Source organism: Schistocerca cancellata, chromosome 1 (assembly GCF_023864275.1).
Source record: "Schistocerca cancellata isolate TAMUIC-IGC-003103 chromosome 1, iqSchCanc2.1, whole genome shotgun sequence".
NCBI classification, from domain to species: Eukaryota; Metazoa; Arthropoda; class Insecta; order Orthoptera; family Acrididae; genus Schistocerca; species Schistocerca cancellata.
In genome coordinates this window covers 1,017,045,684-1,017,065,465 of record NC_064626.1, presented here as the reverse complement: position 1 = coordinate 1,017,065,465, position 19,782 = coordinate 1,017,045,684, and the positions used below count along the sequence as shown (strand labels likewise).

General features: G+C 38.7%; 1 protein-coding gene across 1 annotated transcript in view; it reads right to left on the bottom strand.

The window, feature by feature from the left end:
• LOC126089203 (nucleolar complex protein 4 homolog A) overlaps positions 1–19,782 on the bottom strand; it is a 146,094-nt gene that overhangs the window by 94,344 nt on the left and 31,968 nt on the right. The window contains exon 3 of the mRNA XM_049906893.1: positions 2,431–2,642. Coding sequence (XP_049762850.1) covers positions 2,431–2,642 — 212 coding nt within the window. The remainder of the gene's footprint in view (positions 1–2,430; positions 2,643–19,782) is intronic.

The window sequence follows — 19,782 nt, the reverse complement described above, 5'->3', positions numbered from 1 at the left end:
TTTCATTTGCTCTAGTGTTGTAAAAAATGAGTGAATCTGCACTGAAAATGGTAAGTTCATATTTCAAAAATCTGCTGAGTCTTCAGAATAAACAATTTATCAGACATGTTGGATCTTTCTGTGGACAGTCATTAGTATGTACTGGCACACCATTACAATGTCAAATGAAGGACTTAATTGTTGTGGAAAGCAGTATTTTTGTAGTTTACACACACAAGTTAGGTCCTGAATGCTCCCAGAGCAACAATAGAAATCACTCTAGCTGAACAGACTATGACTTTCTCTTGCTAAAATGCTATTCTGTTGTGCTTTGCACAAATAACAAATGACCTCACTGCTCAATAACAGTTTATGTAAATGGGACAGGGTTCTGTGCTTAGATTCTTCATTAAATATACGAATGAATGAATGAAAAACATTCTATAATTCATAGAGGAGGCATTGAGTAGCAGACAGGCACATTTATAAGTAGAGTCTATTGGACAAAGTCCTTTGTCAGATATATAAAAACCCACATGGCCATTAACATCTCTGGATGCAGAGGCTTATTCCATCCCGGATCTTCCATTGTTGGAAAAATTCTATATTTATATGATCCAACTGAGACTGTTAAAAATGAAGAATACAGCAATCTCCCCCTCCCCCCTCCCAAAAAAATATAAATGTGATCTCAAATCTGTTCTGGCACACAGACAGAAATATCAGTTTGAAGAAAGTCAAAAGATGTAATAGATGTTAACCTGTAACAAGTGTAGCAAGAAGCATTTGTTGTGAAATCTCAAAAATATTTTGCCATTCACCATGAATATAATATGAGTTGTACCTTACAACATTTACATACAATGACATGAAATGCATGGCACAGGGCACTTAGCACAATGGCATCAGTGGTCATCCTACTGGGTAGTTACAGTTCTCTTGCAGAAATTGTATAATGCCACAACAAGTGTGCCATGATATTGGTCTTCCTCCGGGCAGTAATGAGTCACGAATGTTGTCCAACATAAATTGTGGCCTGACCTGTGTCACTTTAGCACTTCCACAACTGATGAATGACAGACAGACAGATCTGAAGCATACACGACAAAATGTCATTTATTGCCATTTAAAGTCATTTATTGGACCAAAGTGACTGCCTTTGTAGCTTGTAAGCTGTTGAAATGTCTACTGCCTGTGCTTCATTGAATGCATTCACATTTGACTACTGCAGTCTGTGTGCCACAATGCAACACACTGAAATACTAATACTCAATCTGGGTGGAATGGGCCAGCTGATACAGTAATACAGGGCAACACTAATAGATGAAATATCCTGTGGTTGTCATGTATGATGCATAATAGAGGTCTCAAGCTATGTAACATGGCAACTGTTATCCCCAGTATCTACACAGAGTTAAAACACCATACTTTTTTCAGAAAAGTAATTCTCATTCTTTGAGAATCATATATATTACACCTTTCTACTATTTAATTTTAATGAGAGTTTCCCATGGAAATCAGAACAAGATTAGAATTTTAATTAGCATTGTTTATTACTTGTAGTAATGAAAACAAAAGTCTGCTTGAAGGAAATAATACATCAAATATATCAGTCATCTATAATGCCTGAAAGATTTTGTACTGTATGGCACAACAGATTTCCACTAGTTTTAGGTGTGAATTATAAGGGGTGATCAAAAAATTTCCACTACAGAATCAGAACGCCAATCAGGCAGAAGGTTTCATGTGCAATGAAGCAATCATCCAACCGATGCACAAGGTTGAAGATACCCATTTGGTAAAACACTGTGTCCTGCTGTGTGAAGAAGATTGTAACTGCCTGCTGCACATCCTTGTCTGACAGAAATCATCGACCCTTCAGGACTTTTTTTAATTGCATGGGGGAGATCACCCCTGTCACACCATTCCACAACAGTGATTTTTGACAGATGTGCTCCCCCATACACATTCTTCATTCCCCAATGGATGTCTCCGATGTTTGTTCTTTAGCAGAAAATAATAATAGCACTTTGGTCCTGTATGGATGCATTTGGTAATAATGTCATCCTAATTTATGATTCTGGGTTTACCACATGCACATCAGAAAGACATGAATCACATGCTAATCCTATGACTACGTGTCAATGCTTATATACCCACATTAGAGTTACACTACATTGCATATACACTACAGCAGCACCTTTAATGAAAACTTTCTGGTCACCCCTTACACAACATTTTACTTTTACTTATTTAAATACCTGTGTCAAACAAATAGACTAAACAAGATCTAGTGTGAAAAGCATAGAGAGAAAATCTTCCCAATTTCTCAGCATGACATAAAAGATAAATATATATTCAGAAACAACAATATCTCTTCACTAAGAAAGAAATTTGGGAGATTAATAGTACTTGCACAGCAAGCCACAAAAAGCAAAACAGTAGGTTTACCTTTAACCTGTTCAAAGGAAAATAGTATTCACTATTTATTGTATTCTCCAATGGGTATCTTCCTTCCAGTACAACGTAAAGTTTCACAGCACTCGACAGAGCTTGTAACTGTGCTGCAAGTTTTCCTTTCTCTATGGTCCACAACAACTTGTCAAAATATTCCTCATATCTTTCTCGCAGCCACAATTTATATATTTGTTCTGCATCACTCTCTGCAATAAGACAGACAAATGTTAATACAGTAATTCAGAATCACTTAATGGGCGTTTAAGCATAGCCATTGCCCCCTAACCTAGTCTGCAAAGATTTCCCACGCCATATCCTCACACACCCCTAATCCTCCCACCACCCCCAAGAATCAGTTACAACAGAGTAGTCCCCTCGTCACCCATTATCACCCTGGATTGGAAAAACTGAACCATATCCTTCATCAGAGCTTTGATTATTAATCATGATGCCCTGAAATGGAGCATGCTTCTGCTATTTGTTGAATGGACTCCTAAATGCCCAAGACTATTTGTGAATTATGGAAGTATTAGAGTACTTTTCTGTGAACTGTGTTAAAACTTGCAAAGAACACATAAAAAATAACTGAAGTAGAATGATAGAGGAAACAGAAAATATTTATTTTTGTTCAAATGGACTACTGTATCAATGGCGCAAGGTCACAGAGTACACTTGCAACTTATTAAAAGAAAGATATAAGAATAATGAAATGCTCAATTATGAAATTACAGAGTGACAGTGATATAACAACAACAGGCATGCTAGCTTAAGAATTTATTTCAATTTAAAAGGGATACTGAAGGGGAATGTGCTGTCGATGGTCTATAAGTATGGACTATTTCATCATTCATCTGGAATGAATAGGAAAAACTATGGGTAAAAAAAAGGTCTGGATGGCTGGATCAAGTAAACAAATATGTATTCACTTTACATTAACAGTTTTTTCTACTTTCAGATTCATTTGAACAGTTACCATAACATAATCAAGCACAGAAAATATTAATGCAATAAGTGTAATGCATACTCCTCCATTAATGGCAGTGAGTTACACTGCTGCAATACTATTCAGTGAACCTAAAGCATTCCTGTGAAAACAGATTATCAGGAGAAAAGCTTTCAACTTGGTTATGAAACCCTGTGGTTTGTCACTAAAAGCTCTGCTGGAAACAGTTTAAAATGTAGGTTACATAGTGTTGCACTGTTTTTTGAAAGGAATTTGATAATACTCTTATGTCTTATATTTACTGTTTGCTGTGCCGTCTAAAAATTTCATGTTTTTAACAATCACTCTCATAGGTGGATGTATTGTACTTTGTGTACTTCAGTACATGGACAAAATGAATATCTCAACAGTATTTATCCAATATTTATTAATAATTATGCTAGTTACTGCCCAATTTTGGGAATATGTTTGTCACTCAGCATACATGACCTACTAGAAAAAGATCAAGCCAATAAAATAAAAATTATTTGAAGGTATTAAGACATGACAATACATGTCAACCACTGAAAGTGCTGTCTTTAATGCAGTGGCAGATACTTATGGGGGGGGGGGGGGGGCACCCCCATTGTTACCCATGCCGCCCTCATCAGTCACCCCACATGCTATTCGTTTGTTTCTCAATTCAGTCGACTCGACTGAATTGAGTTATCGGGTAGTTGTACTTTCCTATGTAGCACATGTGACATTGTATTTTAAACGTTTCTGTCTGGTAGCTAACACATACCTACGAGAAAAGCCACGGCCATTCTAGTGATCTCGATATGATATTCCGTCTGGCATTTGTTCGAGAGAAGTTATGAATATTCTACTGTTTTCTTGTACACAGAACCTTCGATACGTAGCGTTATAAATATGAACTAATTGCAGATTAGGAAGCTAGTTTACACTCAGAAGCAGAAATATTTAGCACCACCTCCTTGAGGTTTTCTGTATCTGCCACTGCTTTAATGTTTTTTGTTCGCTATCATGCACTGTCACCAACACATGTTTATTTTATGAGGATTGACATATGATCTAACTGATCATGTTCACTTGACAATGACCAAGGTGTCAAAACTGATCTGTCGCTTGATTGTTAATAAATACAATCACGGCAGGATAGATCTAACTGATCATGTTCACTTGACAATGACCAAGGTGTCAAAACTGATCTGTCGCTTGATTGTTAATAAATACAATCACGGCAGGATAAACGATCTCGTATTAGATGCCAATGCAAGAATCCCCAACTCACTAGAGTGAAAATCTCATTCTGGTCACTAAATAAACATTCACAAACTTATTAACTGACATCACATACTCTTTTTTCACTCAAAAAGTATTCTTTGTTCCTGAATTGAGTTGGCCTTAAATATTGCACCACATGAGATCAACTAATGTTGCTGATCACATAATATTGAAATTAACTGAATGCCTTTCCCTTAACTCCTTATGCCTTGTCTTTGTAGTAGTATTTCGTGGTCTACAAAGTCGAAAAGTCTTTAAGTCATAAAAGATAATGAATAGGCACAGCTATTTTCATTTATATCTTTCACTATGTTGAGGAAGAAGGAATACATTGTCTGTACATTAGAAAATCTATTGCTAAACCAGAGCTCCACTATAAGGAACAAGCAACAATACTATTGTATATTGCAATTTATGATGATTATAATTTTCTCTCTTTTTCTTATTTAGACACTTCATCACTGAATATTTGTATGTCTGGGAAAGACCTGTTTGAGAGCACAGGTTACACAAAGAGCTAAATACATTGCTAAGGTAACATTTATAAATTACCCTGCTTATGAAGCACCCAGAAGACATGGTTGAATGTCAATGAAACTTCACCATCAGCGAATATGTAAATGATTAGAGTTGCAATTTTCTGTAACAGGTAGAATGGCTACCAGAGTACATTAATGTTGTATGTGTTTAGTGTTGCTGCTAGGCCTGGTCCAGTATATATGGGGCATGAACAGCATCAGATGTTGAGAGACCTCTGAGAAGGACATGGAGGTGCCACATACTATGTGAGACAGTGTTACCAGCACCTGACAAAGTTTGAAAGGAGTCCCATTGTGTATCTCCATTTGGTCCAATGGTCAAATTCTGCAATACCCAGAATTCTGGGACATCCAGATGTGAGAGACGGCCAATGTTGGACCGTATGGGTATGTGAGGGCAAGCATACTCATCATCAAGGATCTGGTTGACAACATCTGATTGAGACAAGGGAGGATCGCTGTGCACCAAGCACATTGTAATCTCTTCTCATCTGCACCTACCATCTCAAAGCAAGTAATAGACCCCCGGCAAAATTCTATGTCATTCTGCACCGTCAGTCAGAGACTAGCAGCAGCCATACTATGGAATTACTGTCCAATGCATAGATTGCCATTAATGTTGCAACACAAATGGTTGTGTTTGCAATGGTGTTACGACAGGAAAGCATGAATTGTTGATGAATGGCAGTGCACTGTGTTCATTGATGAAGTTGTGCACTACGCCACATGACCATTGCCAGCGAGGGCTGTGGCAACCTCGGAAGACGTCTCATTCGTCCATTGTCTTGGAGAGGCACAGACAGCAGTGTTACTGCCGACAACATGGTGTGGGGAGCCACTGAGTATGATTTATTGACATGGCTGGTAGTGATTGTGGTAATTCAGATGGCACAATTGTATGTCACATACATCTTGTATCCTTATGCGTTACCTCTCATGCAACACTATTGTTATGTCATTTTTCAGCAGGATAATGCCTGTCCACACCTGGTACTTTCTCTGTGAACGTGATGTGGTACTCCTGTAGCCACCAAGGTACCTATATCTGTGCCCAACAGAACATGTGAGATCAGCTTGTATGTCAACTACACCCCAGTTCCAGTACACAGGATATCAAGGACCAAATACAACAGTTGTGGGAGAGTTTTCATCAGGGGAAGATACAACGGATTTACGATGCACTTCCCAACCATACATATTCAAGGCAAAGGGAGTGCAACATCGTACTGATAAGTGGGCTCATACTGCCAAGTTCTTTGTAAATTTGACTCAATTTTGTAATCATTGACATAATATTACACATCCTCTAAATCCCGGTGAAGCTTCACTTTGTTTCATAAAATACTGTAGCACCCTTTCCATTCAGAAGACAAAACCTGATGGTTCCTACAGCAAAGTCAATGCAAAAAATGAAAAAAACTGTAGACACTCGATGTTGGTACATAAAAAAACACAACATACAAACTGCCATAAAAAATCAAACAGTTAGCAGAAAAAGGGCAGTTTCAGACATTCCAAAAAAGATGTCAATCAGACTGACAAGAATGTAATAACTACTCTGCTGTAGAGAAGAAATGATTTGGTCACTTCGCTCTTTTGTTGTAATATTACATAACTGCATGAAGTTACTGCAGTTACCTTTTTCCTTTTATGTATGTGCTGGAAGTGGTGAAAATGAAATCAATCTCTGATCTACTGAGAACTTTCACAACATAATATATCTAATACCCGTCAACAAGGAATTCCAACTATGGACAAAGCAAGACATTTCAGATCTCCAAATGTTTTTGTATGGTTAACAGAGAATTATATTCCTGAAGTTTACCTACATTGCTCCAAAAAGTGTTTGAAATTCTACAAACCACCTTTCAAACAATGAAAGCACTTTAGAAAATGTTAGCCTATGGAATACATCTAGTGTTCTACAGTTATTCGGGTTCCTTGCCCTACTGCAGAATTGATACGGAGTATGAAATACTATGGTTGGCAATAGTAACAATTACTCGTGGCTCTGCAGTGGCTCAACCCGAAAGCACAATGGGTATGCCCTTTTGCTAAGTCCTCCACTTAAATATCAGCATATTACCAGATAGTGCCATTTGCTTGTTACCATTTGATACTGAGATTGGCAGTCGCTTGTTTCACGGTTTTCTTTCTTTTGGATTCACTCTGAACTGATCTTGTGCATTTATGCATGATCTTAATTGTTAGCAACCATTCAAAACTACCATTTATTCCAGTAGTCACTGTGAGCAGACTGATACTGAACTTTTGTTATCTACACCGAGTAGGATAGAAAACTACAGCTTCTACAAACTTTACCTTAGGATGAAAAACTTACCTGTCCTATTGAATGTGGAATTGCAGCAGTGAAATGTGAAAAATGATTTGTTTGTTTGGCTTATTTTGGGTTATCATTCACCATTCTATACAATTAAGTATCTCAAGAAACATAAAAGAATGTTTGTGACAAAATAGTATTTAAAACCAGTGGCTGTTTTGTACGGAATGCTGTAATCAGTCTTGGTTCCTAACATCTGTTGGTGCAACAGGCTTCAAACAAGTAGAAATTGGTTCAAATCTTTTATGTGGAAAACATTTTGATGACTTGTATTTGGGCAGAAGGGGATGGCAGAAAGCTGCCAAAACACAGTGTTTGCTGTATGTTTTGAAAGGTTGAAAACTAAGTCAAAAAAGCATAACACAAATTGTCTAAGGTGATGGAAGATTTGTCTGTACGTACATAAAAGAAAAAAAGAAAAAGTCATGTTGCTTAGTCAGTGTGAGTTTTATAACATCTGAATAAAGTGTAGTAAAAATGCGATAGAGAAGGGTGGTGCCACGTAGCTCTTCTTTTTAGTGTCTTATGCAAACGGACACTAAGACATTGGTGACAAGACAACATTTCAACACAATTACAACACTACACCTATCATAGATATCTACACTGAATAGCAACACTTATTCAAAGACATCAAAATTTCTGAAAAAGGAAGTTTGGTTGTGGTTTATTCTACACTTCCGCCTGGTTTTTATCTTAGAAGGTCACTTTCAGCACACCTACAGCATAGCTCAACAACAACCTAAGATCAAAATTGGGCACTAATGCCAAATAAAGAATTTATTTACACCCAATAGCTATTAGTGAAACAGGAATGTCTTTCTTTGGAAAGTCCGGGTTGGAATACCAACAATTATGAAAAGGATAGATTGTTACTCCCGTAAAGATGACACATTGAGTTGCAGACAGGCACACCAATAAAACCATTACACACTGAGCATTCAGCCAAAGTCATCCTCAGAAAAGAAAGGAAAAACACACACACACACACACACACACACACACACACACACACACACACACACACGCGCGCGCGTGTTCACATGAGCATGCACACTCATGCACATATGACAACTATCTCTGGTCACTAAGGCAAACTCAGGTCAGAGACAGCGGTCCCATGTGCATGAGAAGTGCCTGCTCGTGTGAATGTGTGTGTGTTTTCTCTTCTTTTCTGAAGATGGCTTTGGCTGGAAGCTCAGTCTGTAACAGTCTTTCCGTTGTGCCTGTCTGCAACTTAACGTGTCATCTTTATGGTGAATACCAATCTATCCTCCTCATAATTGTTAATGTCTTTCCTTAGGCAATGCTGCCTGAGAAGAACAGTTTTATAGAATACAGTAAAACCACTACCTCATAGTGTCTGCCTTTTGAATTTGTTGACCAAGCTATCTCGGGCAACAATGTCATATGAATTTACAAACTTTATAATTCGCAAAAAGTTAATGTATCCGTGCAGTGTTGGTAAATAAGTTGTACAGGTCATTGCTTCTTGAACAGAACATAGTGAAGGGAATACTTTACCTCATAATCCTCAGTGGGTGGTTGATACTTCAATGCCAACATGATAATGCAGACTTTGTTTCTGTTAATGTGCTACTGAGTTCCAAGTTAGTAGCAAAGGAAGCTCCCATAAATCTGCTTCAACAATGCACTGGTCATTCAACTGCCCAATAAAAGGTGCCCCATTCAGAAACCCATAACTCCACACAATATTTTCATGTGGTACTTTACTGATGACAAGAGGTTTTGCTTTCCACTTCATGTAAATGTCATTGAGCTAACGAAACACACTTCAACAGCAGTCACAAGTGTGTGATTTATATACCAAGTTCAAAAAGTTTATACTTAGGGCCAAATCATACTTTAATGGTAATGGGAGAAAACTACATATTATACACGCTTCCACTTTCGGCTGTCTTTGATATGACTGCAATGTAATACCCATTTATGGAACACAACTATGTTGATTATATGCAGCATCTGTTTCAAAATGTCAGAATGTAAGAAAAAAATATTCTCTGTAAAATTCATAAAAAAATTACAGAATAAGAAAAACAGTATTTGTAGCAGAATACAAAGTACCAGCACCAATTTTATTCAAGACACACAGGCTGACATATACAGTGGAATTCTGTCAAGTGTAGTATCATACTACAATTTGTATTATTTTTATTTATTTATTTATTTATTTATTTATTGTTCCGTGGGACCAAATTAAGGAGAAGTCTCCATGGTCATGGAACGAGTCAATACATGAAATTATAACACGATATTAGAAACAGATAAAATGAAATATAAAAAAATCATATTCAGGTGACAAGTTGTAAATTTAAATAAAGAAAATCAACAATGTAACACTGGAAATTGCTTAATTTTTTAGCTCTTCCAGGAGCTCCTCGACAGAATAGAAGGAGTGAGCCATGAGGAAACTCTTCAGTTTAAACTTAAAAGTGTTTGGGCTACTGCTAAGATTTTTGAGTTCTTGTGGTAGCTTATTGAAAATGGATGCAGCAGAATACTACACTCCTTTCTGCACAAGAGTCAAGAAAGTGCATTCCACATGCAGATTGGATTTCTGCCTAGTATTAACTGAGTGAAAGCTGCTAACTCTTGGGAATAGGCTAATATTGCTAACAACAAACGACATTAAAGAAAATATATACTGTGAGGGCAATGTCAGAATTCCCAGACTATTGAATAGGGGTCGACAAGAGGTTCTCAAACTTACACCACATATAGCTCGAACAGCCCGTTTTTGAGCCAAAAATACCCTTTTTGAATCAGAAGAATTACCCCAAAAAATAATACCATACGACATAAGCGTATGGAAATATGCGAAGTAGACTACTTTTCGTGTTTAAGTGTCACTTATTTCAGATACTGTTCTAATGGTAAATAAAGCAGCATTTACTTTCTGAACAAGAACTTGAACATGGGCTTTCCACAACAGCTTACTATCTATCCGAACTCCTAGCAACTTGAACTGTTCCATCTCGCTTATAATATGCCCGTTCTGTCTGATCAAAATATCGGTTCTTGTTGAATTGTGTGTTAGAAACTGTAAAAACTGAGTCTTACTGTGATTTAGCATCAAATTATTTTCCACAAGCCACGAACTTATTTCATGAACAACGTTATTTGATACTGTTTCAATATTACACACAAGATCCTTCACTATCAAGCTGGTGTCATCAGCAAACAGAAATATTTTTGAATCACCTGTAATACTAGAAGGCATATCATTTACATAAATAAGAAACAGCAGTGGCCCCAGCACCGACCCTTGGGGAACGCCCCACTTAACAGTGCCCCATTGGGACTGAACATCACTACCACTCTCAATATTGCGGAGAATTACCTTCTGCTTTCTGTTCTTAAGGTAAGAGGCGAACCAATTGTAAGCTACTTCCCTTACTCCTTAATGGTCCAACTTTTGCAGTAACATTTTGTGGTCAACACAGAAAAAAGCCTTCGTTAAATCAAAGAAAACACCTAGCATTCACAACCTTTTATTTAATCCATCCAAAACCTCACAGAGAAAAGAGAATATAGCATTTTCAGTTGGTAAACCATTTCTAAAACCAAACTGAACATTTGAGTGCAAATTATGTGAATTTAAATGCTCCAGTAACCTTGCATATACAACCTTCTCGATAACTTTAGCAAACACCGATGGCATAGAAATAGGTCTATAATTGTCAACATTATCCCTGTCTCCCTTTTTATAAAGTGGCTTCACTACCGAGTACTTTAATCGGTCAGGAAACCGACCACTCCTAAAGGAAAAGTTACATATATGGCTAAGTACTGGGCTAACATACATAGAACAATACTTCAGTATTCTGCTAGATACCCCGTCATATCCATGAGAGTTCTTGGTCTTTAGTGATTTAATTATTAACTCAATCTCCCTCTTGTCAGTATCATGGAGGAGCATTTCAGGTAACAGTCTCGGAACACTTTTTTCTAAGAGCGCTATATGATTCCCTGTTGGGACTAGGTTTCTATTTAGTTCACCTGCTATATTCAGAAAGTGATTATTAAATACTGTACATATATGCGACTTATCAGTAACACGGACATTCCCACTATGCACTGATTCTATATCCTCGACCTGTCTCTGCAGATCAGCCACTTCCTTTACGACTGACCATATGGTTTTAATTTTATCCTGAGACTTAGCTATTCTATCTGCATACCACATACGAGGTGTGGCTAGAAAAAAACCGGACTAGTACTGGTGAAACAATAAAACGAATGCAATAAGGCTGAAAGTCGCGTGGCCTGTCACGTGACTCTCGCTCCGCCTACTGCTCGAGTTTCATCTGCCTCCTGCACTCAGTCTGCCCGTGGCGTCTGTTTTAAGTAGTTGACGTTTTGTCTGTGCGTCGGAAAATGTTGAGTGTACAGAAAGAACAGCGTGTTAACATCAAATTTTGTTTCAAACTTGGAAAATCTGCAAGTGAAACGTTTGTTACAACAAGTGTACGGCAATGATTGTTTATCGCAAACACAAGTGTTTGAGTGGTTTAAACGATTTAAAGATGGCCGCAAAGACACCAGTGATGACACTCGCACTGGCAGACCATTGTCAGCAAAAACTGATGCAAACATTGAAAAAATTGGTAAACTTGTTCGACAAGATCGCCGTTTAACAATCAGAGCAGAGCAGCGATCTTGTCGAACAAGTTTACCGATTTTTTCAATGTTTGCATCAGTTTTTGCTGACAATGGTCTGCCAGTGCGAGTGTCATCACTGGTGTCTTCGCGGCCATCTTTAAATCGTTTAAACCACTCAAACACTTGTGTTCGTGATAAACAATCATTGCCGTACACTTGTTGTAACAAACGTTTCACTTGCAGATTTTCCAAGTTTGAAACAAAATTTGATGTTAACACGCTGTTCTTTCTGTACACTCAACATTTTCCGACGCACAGACAAAACGTCAACTACTAAAACAGACGCCACGGGCAGACTGAGTGCAGGAGGCAGATGAAACTCGAGCAGTAGGCGGAGCGAGAGTCACGTGACAGGCCACGCGACTTTCAGCCTTATTGCATTCGTTTTATTGTTTCACCAGTACTAGTCCGGTTTTTTTCTAGCCACACCTCGTACTTTTTGCCTTCCTAATAACATTTTTAAGCACCTTACAATACTGTTTGTAATGGGCTGCTGCATTTAGATTTTGACTGTTTCTAACGTTTTGATATAATTGCCACTTTGTTCTCCAAGATATTCTTATCCCTCTAGTCAGCCACCCAGGCTGCCTGTTTGTGCTAGTACCCTGTTTTGAACATTCTAATGGAAGGCAACTTTCAAAGAGCACGAGAAAAGTCTTGAGAAAAGCATTATATTTATTGTCTACTGTATCAGCGCTATAAACATCTTGCCACTCTTGTTCCTTGATAAGGTTTACAAAGGTCTCTACAGCAACTGGATCAGCTTTCCTAAACGGCTGATGACTATATTTAACACGTGTTGCAGCACAAAAATCTTTTAGAGTTAAAATTTGTGCATCATGATCTGAAAGGCCATTCACCTTTTTTCTAACAGAATGCCCTTCTAGTAATGAGGAATGAACAAAAATGTTGTCTATGGTTGTTCTACTGTTCCCTTGCACTCTCGTTGGAAAGAATACGGTCTGCATAAGATTATATGAATTAAGGAGGTTTACCAGCATCCTCTTCCTTGCACAATCACTTATACAATTAATATTGAAGTCACCACATATAGCTAACTTTTTGTATTTCCTATAAGGTGAACCAAGAACCTCCTCTAGCTTTAGCAAAAATGTTGTGAAATCGGAGTCTGGGGATCTATAAATAACAACAGTTAGAAGTTTAGCTCCGTTAAATTTAACCACACCTGCACAACATTCAAACACCTTTTCAGTGCAGTTCTTTGAAACATCAATTGACTCAAATTAAATTTTCTATTACACAGGAAAGATTTCTACAATTTGAGATGAAGATGTGCATGAAACAGCAACTATATTCAAAGTGTGGAGTGAATAATTTAAAATAATACAATGTGTACAACTTTGCTTTCGCTATTTTATCCCTAACATTTGAGGCTTTAATGAAACAAATTGGTTACACATGTATCATTCGAAGTATTTTCCATCGCTGGCCACTACTTTCTCCCATCTTTCAGGCAGTGTCCAAATCCCGCATCAAAGAAATTGTTCATCTTTTGAAGCGATCCACGAATCGATCCAATTTGTGACTTCATGAGATAGGAAGTGTTGGTCAGTCAGGCCATGCACTATTGATCTCAACACGTGATAGTCAGAGGGAGCAACGTCTGGAGAATACGGCAGCTGGCGTAGGACTTCCCATTTTAAAAGTTTCCAAGTATGTTTTGACCTTTTTTGCAATATGGGGTTGAGTGTTGCCATGCTGCAAAATCACTTTACCGTGCCTCTCAATGTATTGCAGTCGTTTGTCTTTTACTGCTCTCATCTAACACATTCGATAATGAGCACCTGTGATTGTTTCACTTGGTTTTAACACCTCATAGTATACGATGCCGAACTGGTTCCACCAAATGCAGAGTATGATCATGTAGCTGTGATTATTTGGTTTGGTCGTCAATGAGGAAATATGGCCTGGATATCCCCATGTTTTTTGCGTTCAGGGTTATCGTAATGAACCCATTTTTCATCCTCGGTCACAATGCAATGCAGAGATCCCTTTCATTTTTGCCTTTGAAGCATCTGTTCACAAACACACAAATGCCATTCAACGTCTCTTGGTTTCAGCTCAAACGGGATCCAAGTTCCTTCTTTCTGAATCATGCCCATAGCCTTGAGACATTCTGAAATGGCTTGCTGTGTCACTACCACAAATCGTGCCAATTCTTCTTGAGTTTGAAGTGAGTGTTCACTTCCATCACTATGCTAGTCTAAGACATTAAAATCACCATTCTTGAAGCATTGAAACCACTCACGATATGTTCTTTCACTAATAGCGTCCTTACCATATGTACTTGAGAGCATTTGATGAGACTCAGCCGTAGTTTTCCCCATACTGAAACAAAACAGTAACACCTCCCACAAATGACGAGAATTACGCTCGTAAACTGACATTTTCAATCAAGAACAACTTTATGATGCACACACAAATCGAGTAATGTTTGAATGATGTTATGTTGACTGAAGTCCAAGCTAACTGCCTGATATCTGCGATCTGTTTCTTTTGACCGCTACTTACCGTTGTCGCCACCTATCGGCAAACAGCGGAAGAAAAGTTGTACACCTTGTAATATTTACAAATACCCTTCAAAATTATAAACCATTTGTAGTGAGCACTGTTGTTCACACTGCTGTCACTAACACTATGCACGTCAACAGTGCTGGACCCAATTCAATTGGAAAAACACCCCTCCCCCACCCATCAACCCCTTTGTGCCCTCCCCCCCCACCCCCACCCCCTCCCATAAGCAGAAAGTGATCTTCATGTTATCAAATTGACTAATGTCTGAATGTTGTTGTTGTTGTTGTCTTCAGTCCTGAGACTGGTTTGATGCAGCTCTCCATGCTACTCTATCCTGTGCAAGCTTCATCATCTCCCAGTACCTACTGCAACCTACATCTCCCTCTACAATTTTGACCCTCCACGCTGCCCTCCAATACTAAATTGGTGATCCCCTGATGCCTCAGAACATGTCCTATCAACCGATCCCTTCTTCTAGTCAAGTTGTGCCACAAACTCCTCTTCTCCCTAATTCTATTCAATACCTCCTCATTAGTTATGTGATATACCCACCTAATCTTCAGCATTCTTCTGTAGCACCACATTTCAAGAGCTTCTATTCTCTTCTTGTCGAAACTATTTTTCGTCCATGTTGCACTTCCATACATGGGTACACTCCATAGAAATACTTTCAGAAATGACTTCCTAACACTTAAATCTATACTTGATGTTCACAAATTTCTCTTCTTCAGAAACGCTTTCCTTGCCATTGCCAGTCTACATTTTATATCCTCTCTACTTCAACCATCATCAGTTATTTTGCTCCCCAAATAGCAAAACTCATTTACTACTATAAGTGTCTCATTTCCTAATCTAATTCCCTCAGCATCACATAACTTTATTCGATTACATTCCATTATCCTAGTTTTGCTTCTGTTGATATTCATCTTATATCCTCCTTTCAAGAACAGTCCATTCCGTTCAACTGCTCTTCCAAGTCCTTTGCTGTCTCTGACAGAATTACAATGTCATCGGAAAACCTCAAACTTTTTATTTCTTCTCCATGGATTTTAATACCTACTCCAAATTTTTCTTTTGTTTCCTTTACTGCTTGCTCAGTATACAGATTGAATGACATTGGTGATAGGCATCAACCCTGTCTCACTCCCTTCCCAACCACTGCTTCCCCTTCATGCCCCTCAACTCTTATAACTGCCTTTTGGTTTCTGTACAAATTGTAAATAGCCTTTCACTCGCTGTATTTGACCCCCTGCCACCTTCAGAATTTGAAAGAGAGTATTCCAGTCAACATTGTCAAAAGCTTTCTCTAAGTCTACAAATTCTAGAAATGTAGGTTTGCCTTTCCTTAATCTATCTTCTAAGTTAAGTCGTAGGGTCAGTATTGCCTGATGTGTTCCAATATTTCTATGAAATCCAAACTGATCTTTCCTGAGGTCAGCTTCTACCAGTTTTTCCATTCACCTGTAAAGTATTCGCGATAGTATTTTGCAGCTGTGACTTATTAAGCTGATAGTTTGGTAATTTTCACATCTGTCAACACCTGCTTTCTTTGGGATTGGAATTATTATATTCTTCTTTAAGTCTGAGGGTATTTCGCCTGTCTCATACATCTTGTTCACCAGATGGTAGAGTTTTGTCAGGACTGGCACTCCCAAGGCCGCCAGTAATTTTAATGGAATGTTGTCTATTCCGGGGACCCTGTTTCGACTTAGGTCTTTCAGTGCTCTGTCAAATTCTTCATGCAGTATCATATCTCCCATTTCATCTTCATCTACATCCTCTTCCATTTCCATAATATTGTCCTCAAGTACATCGCCCTTGTATAGACCCTCTACATACTCCTTCCATCTTTCTGCTTTCCCTTCTTTGCTTGGAACTGAGTTTCCATCTGTGCTCTTGATATTCATACAAGTGGTTCTCTTTTCTCCAAAGGTCTCTCTAAGTTTCCTGTAGACAGTATCTATCTTACCCCTAGGGAGATAAGCCTCTACATCCTTACATTTGTCCTCTAGCCATCCCTGCTTAGCCATTTTGCACTTCCTGTCAATCTCATTTTTGAAACGTTTGTATTCCTTTATGCCTGTTTCATTTACTGCATTTTTATATTTTCTCCTTTCATCAATTAAATTCAATATTTCTTTTGCTACCCAAGGATTTCTACTAGCCCTCATCTTTTTACCTACTTGATCCTCTGCGACCTTCACTATTTCATCCCTCAAAGCTACCCACTCTTCTTCTACAGTATTTCTTTCCCCCATTCCTGTCAATTGTTCCCTTATGCTCTCCCTGAAACTCTGCACAACCTCTGGTTTAGTCAGTTTATCCAGGCCCAATCTCCTTCAATTCCCACCTTTTTGCAGTTTCTTCAGTTTTAACCTACAGTTCATAACCAATAGATTGTGGTCAGATTCCACATCTGCCCCTGGAAATGTCTTACAATTTAAAACCTAGTTCCTGAATCTCTGTCTTACCATTATATAATCTATCTGATACCTTCCAGTATCTCCAGGCTTCTTCCATGTATACAACCTTCTTTCATGATTCTTGAACAAAGTGTTAGCTATGATTAAGTTATGCTCTGTGCAAAATTCTACCAGGCAGCTTCCTCTTTCATTCCTTACTCCCATTCCATATTCACCTACTACGTTTCCTTCTCTTCCTTTTCCTACTGTCAAGTTCCAGTCACCCCTATATTCACCTACTATGTTTCCTTCTCTTCCTTTTCCTACTGTCAAGTTTCAGTCACCCATGACTATTAAATTTTCGTCTCCCTTCACAATCTGAATAATTTATTTTATCTCATCATACATTTCATCAATTTCTTCATCATCTGCAGAGCTGGTTGGCATATAAACTTGTACTACTATAGTATGCATGGGCTTCGTGTCTATCTTGGCCACAATAATGCGTTCACTATGCTGTTTGTAGTAGCTTACCCGCACTCCTATTTTTTTATTCCTTATTAAAGCTACTCCTGCATTACCCATATTTGATTTTGTATTTATAACCCTCTATTCACCTGACCAAAAGTCTTGTTCCTCCTGCCACCGAACTTCACTAATTCCCACTATATCTAACTTTAACCTATCCATTTCCATTCTTAAATTTTCTAACCTACCTGCTTGATTAAGGGATTTGACATTCCATGCTCTGATCCATAGAACGTCAGTTTTCTTTCTCCTGTTAACGACGTCCTCCTGAGTATTACCCTCTCGGAGATCTGAATGAGGAACTATTTTACCTCCAGAATATTTTACCCAAGAGGACGCCATCATCATTTAACCATACAGTAAAGCGCATGTCCTCGGGAAAAATTATGGCTGTAGTTTCCCCTTGCTTTCAGCCGTTCGCAGTACCAGCACAGCAAGGCTGTTTTGGTTAGTGTTACAAGGCCAGATCAGTCAATCATCCAGACTGTTGCCCCTGCAACTACTGAAAAGGCTGCTGCCCCTCTTCAGGAAGCACACATTTGTCTGGCCTCTCAACAGATACCCCTCCGTTGTGGTTGCACCTACGGTATGGCTATCTGTATCGCTGAGGCATGCAAGCCTCCCCACCAACGGCAAGGTCCATGGTTCATGGGGGGGGGGGGGGGGGGTCTGAATACGAAAACCATTTGCACATCTCTACAGTATATGGTCACTTTAATACTTAATTACATAATACATGTCCTACATTTGTGAACTGAAACATTCCTGCACAGTTTAAGGTAGAGTATTTCTGTCATCCATAATGTTCAATTGAACTGTGTGCTTATGTGTGCGTTTTGCGCTTACGAGCTCTCAATGGTGAGGTTGTCAACAGCTTTACACACACATTAAAAGAAACGAATGTGGATAAAATTACTAAAATGTGCACGAGTAAAACAACAAAGGAACTAAAAGGAAGGCACAGGAAAATGTCAGTGGCTGACCACTTATGTAAAATATGGGTGAGCCAGTCACCCTGTTTATACATTAAAACCATCTCCATAAAATCTTGAAAAAAACTGTTGGTGAATTCATAAAACTTTAAAACTCTAACAACATATATTTGAACATTACCTAAAATAGATTGCAGATCCGTTGGCCAATCAGCCAGGGCCCACTCGTCAGAAAATGAAATCCAGTCCAATAAAATGAGGTGCACAGTGATCTGCAAGCAACAAGCACCGCACACTGGAGTAAGAAGCCATGCACCATAGGGCTGTGGCCTACATGAAGACGAGTAAGAAGGACCTTGTCCCATTCACATGGTTGGAAGGAGGTACACCACAGCCAAGTTATGGGCTTTACTAGGCAGAGCTTATTGTTGGTCACTTCCAGCCAATCGTTTTCCCATTGACACGTGCCTTGTACCTCAACAGCAAGGTTATAGCATGCAGGGAGATGGTACAATGAGGTAACTCAGGATCACTACATGCCTCCTTGGCTGCTAGATCCACCCTTTCACTCCCCACAATACCCCTGTGCCCAGGTACCCAGCAGAACAACACCTCCTTCTCCAGTTGTTGTAGCTGGAGGAGGGCATCCTGGATATTCTAGACTACTTTATCTGCTGGGTACAAACATTGTAGAGAATGAAACACTCAGAATTGGAACAGACAAGAAATTCTGCACTGGAAGAATGTCTCATATGCTTCACTGCCTGCAAGATTGCATATAATTCTGCATCAAAGACAGTAAATTCTTCAGGCAGTCTGACTTTGAGGACATGATCCAGGAAAATGACAGAGCAACCAATGGAGTCCCCCTGCTTCAACCCAGCCGTAAAGACAGCTACATAACTGAGGTTATCACATAAAATGTCAAAAAATATCGCATTAAACACAGAAGCAGGAATGCAATCTCTCTTGTAGTGCACTAAATCTAAAATGATGCTGGGCCTCCGTTTTCATTTAAACCATCACACCTTGTGAAAAGAAGTGGTATTTTGAAAAATGACATCTCCTCCTCTTTCTCATCTTGGCTTTGAATTTGTAACACATTTAGTTCAGCATTGCTGAGTTCTTAGTACAAACTGTTCTTCTCACTCAATGA